The 4,747-nt window shown below is 39.9% G+C and overlaps 1 protein-coding gene across 1 annotated transcript; it reads right to left on the bottom strand.

Annotated features, from left to right (window-relative positions):
* Positions 1-3,802: 3,802 nt before the first annotated feature.
* Positions 3,803-4,544, bottom strand: LOC111387853 (DNA repair protein RadA-like). Its single transcript, XM_023012448.1, has 2 exons — positions 4,427-4,544; positions 3,803-4,045 (listed from the first exon to the last, which is right to left on the bottom strand). Exons 1-2 carry the CDS (start codon positions 4,505-4,507, stop codon positions 3,875-3,877), a joined length of 252 nt encoding a protein of 83 aa, XP_022868216.1. The 5' UTR covers positions 4,508-4,544; the 3' UTR covers positions 3,803-3,874.
* Between the last annotated feature and the right edge of the window lie 203 nt (positions 4,545-4,747).

Raw genomic sequence — 4,747 nt, 5'->3', positions numbered from 1 at the left:
ACCACAAACTTCCCCATGAAAGGCCGTAAAACCTGATGCATAAACCTCATAAAAGTGCTAGGTGCGTTGGATAGTCCAAAGGGCATGACATCCACTCGTACAACCCATGCTGTGTCTTGAAAGCGGTCTTCCACTCATCTCCAAGTCTGATTCTGATCTGGTGGTATCCACTTTTAAGGTCAATTTTTGAGAAAACCTTAGAACCGGACAATTGATCCAACATGTCATCCAGACGGGGAATTGGAAACCTGTACTTCACTATAATCCTGTTAATTGCCCTGCTGTCAACACACATACACCATGACCTATCTTTCTTTAGCACTAGTAGAGCAGGACCTGCATAAGGACTCATACTCTCATGAATGTAGCCTCTTTCCAATAATTCTACCACCTGTCGCTGCAACTCTTCAGCTTCCTTAGGACTGAGGCGATATGCTGGTCGGTTTGGTAGACTCGACCCCGGAATGAGGTCGATCTGACGTTGAATGTCCCTCATAGGTGGTAATCCTGGAGGAAGATCCTCTGGCATCAAGTCAGAAAACTCCATCAGTAGTTGTTGTACTTCTGCTGGAAATTCTGAATCCACACTCGCTGTACTATTTTCGCGAGGCATTAAAGCATAAACTATTTTTTCATGCCCAACCTCAACCAAAAACCTGGACATAGAAAGTAGATTGGGGTTTTTAACTACCGGGGCAGGGATGTTTCCTTCCCTGCGAGGCACCAAAACAATTCTCTTTCCTTTGATACTAAGAGAATAAGTATTCTTCCACCCATCATGGATAACACTGCGATCATACTGCCAAGGTCGTCCCAACAAAACATGACAGGCATCCATTGATACCACATCACACCAAGCATTATCAAAATATTTTTTTCCAATTGAGAAAGACACTAAGCATCATTTTTCTACCGTTACCTCACTGCCTTTATTCAGCCAAGACAACTTGTATGGTTTGGGATGACGATCCATCTTCAGTTGTAGTTTCTCGATAGCCTCCTCAGACACTACATTCTCACAACTGCCACTATCAATTATCAGCTTACAGACTTTATCAGCAACTGTGCAGGTTGTGTGGAAAACGTTGGTCCTCAACCAATCATCCCCTGAGTCGCCCTTGGGAGTCAGCAGGCTCTTTCGAACAACCAGGGTCTCCTGACCATCTCCATATAGCACGTCCTCATCTTCACCCTCATCATACACGGGTTTCCCAACTTCCTCAAACTCCTCTATCATATCCTCCTCAATCAGAAGAGTTTTATTCTTCTGACCAGCAGGCTTCTTGCAATCAGTCGCCCTATGCCCCTGTTCACCACACCTAAAGCACTTAATATTTGAGCTGGAACTATCCCGCTGTGGCTGATAAGCAGGACGAGATTCTTGAGGGCGAACTGACTGACTTCCTTCACCTCTGACCACTGGCCTCCTACTTTGCTGCTTCTCTACTGCAAGTGCTCGCTGATATGCCTCGGAAACTGTCCACAATGAATGAAGGCTGAGAACATCCTGTAGGGGCTGCCTTAATCCCCCGAAATACCGTGCTACCATCTGTTCCTCCGTTTCAGATAAATCATTCCGAGCCACCAACTGATAGAATTCTTCAGTATAATCATTGACTGATCTGGCGCCTTGCCTTAGTGAATGGAGCCTCTGAAACAAGGTTTGAGTATAGCCGAAAGGGAGGAAGTGCCCTTTCATCTTCTTCTTCATCTTCTCCCAGTTAGTAATTTTGGATTTCCCCTGTCGCTCCCGTGAGCGCTTCAACTGTTCCCACCATGCAGATGCCCTACCTTTGAGTTTGATGGCGACCAGTTTCACTTTGACACGATCTGGAACCTCCTTATATTCAAAAATCCGCTCCACTTCATTCAACCAATCAATAAATCCTTCAGCCGGCAATGTACCAGAAAACTCGGGCAGATCCACTCTGAAACCGAGATCCACATGACGATCCTCCCGTCCACGATGCTCCTAAACTCGAGCACGATGGTGATACGGGTTTTCGAAACTGGTATCGGAATCGTGACCTTCTACATCACGATTACCGAACTCCTGCTCCGCCAAATGTTGGGTTAACTCCGCAACTTGTCTCTGCAAATCTTCAATCGTCACATCCTGAATATTACGATCACGGTGTTGGACTTCCTCAATCGGAACCTGTCCTCGACGACCACGACCACGTCTACCAACCATTATAACTGATGGAATTTATCTCCCAAGAAGATGCTGACGCTCTGATACCAACTGACGTCGGATATGATAATGATTATCCTATTGGCTTGTTGTAGCAGATGATTCGCAAGAAAAGAACGATAGAAAACGCCCAAAAAAATAGAGAAAATACTCTGAATTCAACTCAATATTATTAATAATGCAGAATGCTGAAAACGAACCCACAAGCCGGGTTAAATAGCTGCGAAATACGAAATTATTGGAAAATTACCAAAAATGGCAAAATCCCGAAATTATACCAAAATAAAATATTAAGTAAAAGAAGTAAGTTGCCAAAAATTTGGCTTAATTCGAGTTCTCTAACATATAGAAAAAAGGAAACTAAATATTACCATAAATAGTAAAAAATAACTTAAAATTGAATTTTGGAAAGGAAAACAGTGGATTTTGGGCTTGAAACTGACATCCACCGAGTGAAGCTAGGTGGCCACGACGTGTGCGCCGAAGAGAGCTTTCCGAATTGGGGTCATAATAGCGATTCCGATAACCGTAGCCAAAGTTATGACCAAATTACCAAAGACGCGTCAAAATCTCCCAATTAAGGAAATAATGGTGATTTACTTTCCATCTTTGCGCCGATCCGCCATCTCATGGTATCTCAGCGCCATCATCGTGCAATCTGACAAATCAGCATCACTTGACTCGGATCCCCCTGCATCAGATTATTCAACTGACCTTCTCTTTTCTCATCCCATCTACCACTCCACGTTGAATATTATTCATGTATATGCAAATTGGAAGGAAGATTATTAATAAACAGGCAATTATATACATACATATATGCTTATGTATTTCAAAACAAAGTTGGACGAGAAGGATAACATAGTATAATATATTAGTAGGCCACCAGATTTTTGAACAACACAAGTTAATGCCCACATCAGATCTTTCCATAAGCAAAAAAAAGGGGGTATTTTGCCACCATCAAATCCCACTTGTATTTTGTCTCCTTTTGAGTCCAGCTTGAGACTTGACTAATTGATAGCTATAATACAGTTAACTGGTACCCCATAGGATTAATTTAAGTTAACTAATTATTAGTTGAAAAATCAAAAGAATAATGAACTAATTAAACAAATGAGGTGATACTTACTATACAAATCAGATGACAAAAACCAAAATGTTAATTTCGCACTAACAATTGCGGGGTTGGATTATTCAAACTTCAAAAAATGAAACTAAGGAAAAAGAAATATATAAATTCAAATTAAGTGGAATCAAAAATCTAAACCTAAAGTAATTACAGGATTTTTTCTTCACCACTGATAATGATTTTCTGAATTAATTAGCAAACACAAGTTTTTTTCGTTTTAAAAACGTCAATTCTGACACAAATCGCTCATTCTTATTAATCATTAGTATCATCACCTTCTACATTGCAGACTAACTGAATCCCAACGGAGGTTAGCTGGGAATGTCGGGGCTGAGCTGACAAGGTGCCCTAGAAGATTATATGCAAGGTCCACCCCACTGCTTTGTCTGAACAGTGAAGAAGGTAGGTCATTGATTATGGGCAAAGATTAATCCTTATGTTTTCAAGGCAGATCATGAAAAATTACTGTCTTAGGGAAAAATAGGAAGAATTTATATTTACAGCAATAATATCATACATGATTTAAATAGGTTCAAAAGTAAAATGTATCAGCCTCTTCTGAATACAGTGTGAATCATCTCCTTCAAATTTTTACATCCCCAAATCTCCATTCCGTCAGAATGAATTTCTGACAAAATTTTCTCTGCTGACTTGGGAACGATGCACTTTTTATATCCAAGCTTTGCCAGTGGGTTAATTCTTTTCTCCAATTGTGGCACCTACAGTTATTAAAAGAAAATGGAGGAGAGAATATGATAGTGATTCTTTGATGCTTCTTAGTACCATGTATTGAACTAAAATTAATCTCTCAATATATCAAATTTTGAGAAAGAACATATGAAAATTAGAATGTAATTCCCCATGCGGTTCGGAAATTTTGTGAGATCAAAACCAGCCAATTGACTAAAAAAGTTTTCTTGTGAACATAAGATGAGATGGTTAGATTTATTAAGTAAAAAAGCGTCTGCGCTTTGAATTTCTAATCTCTGTGTCTGCAAATACATCCAATACAATTAGCTGAATAGCTGCAGAGAAAACACACTAGAAATATGCCTTTGACATTAGGTAAGTTAAAAAGGTAAAAGAAAGCAATAATATACCATGCGAAGTTCACCACCGAGACCAACTTCCGCAATGAATGCTATGCCCTTTGGTATAGGGAACTCCAAGAAGCTGGACATAACAATTCCGTCTCAGTTTATAAGAATTAAAAATGAGGTGTATAAAGAGACAAGTTGAGGAGGTCAAACTCCAATTCAAAAGATTAAATGGCAGGTAACAGCTGAAGGTTTACAAGGTCCAATCAGCTTAAAGATTATTGCAACATCTTTTACACGTTGCAAAAGCCTAGTCTATTGCAACGTTTAGAAAACGTTGCAATAGATAGGCTTTTCCTAGTATATTGCTAAACGTTGCAATAG

The sequence above is a fragment of the Olea europaea genome, unplaced genomic scaffold (assembly GCF_002742605.1).
Source record: "Olea europaea var. sylvestris unplaced genomic scaffold, O_europaea_v1 scaffold4289, whole genome shotgun sequence".
Classification (NCBI taxonomy): domain Eukaryota; kingdom Viridiplantae; phylum Streptophyta; class Magnoliopsida; order Lamiales; family Oleaceae; genus Olea; species Olea europaea.
Note: the sequence above shows the minus strand (reverse complement) of the source record. Positions and strands in the feature narration are given on the sequence as shown.

What these genes read in the sequence shown, in the direction of transcription:
- LOC111387853 (XM_023012448.1), bottom strand. Translation starts at nt 4,507, where the DNA reads ATGTCCAGCTTCTTGGAGTTCCCTATACCAAAGGGCATAGCATTCATT. An exon ending in TCGGTGGTGAACTTCGCATG is followed by an intron (nt 4,046 to 4,426) that starts GTATATTATTGC and finishes TAATAACTGTAG; the next exon opens with GTGCCACAATTGGAGAAAAG.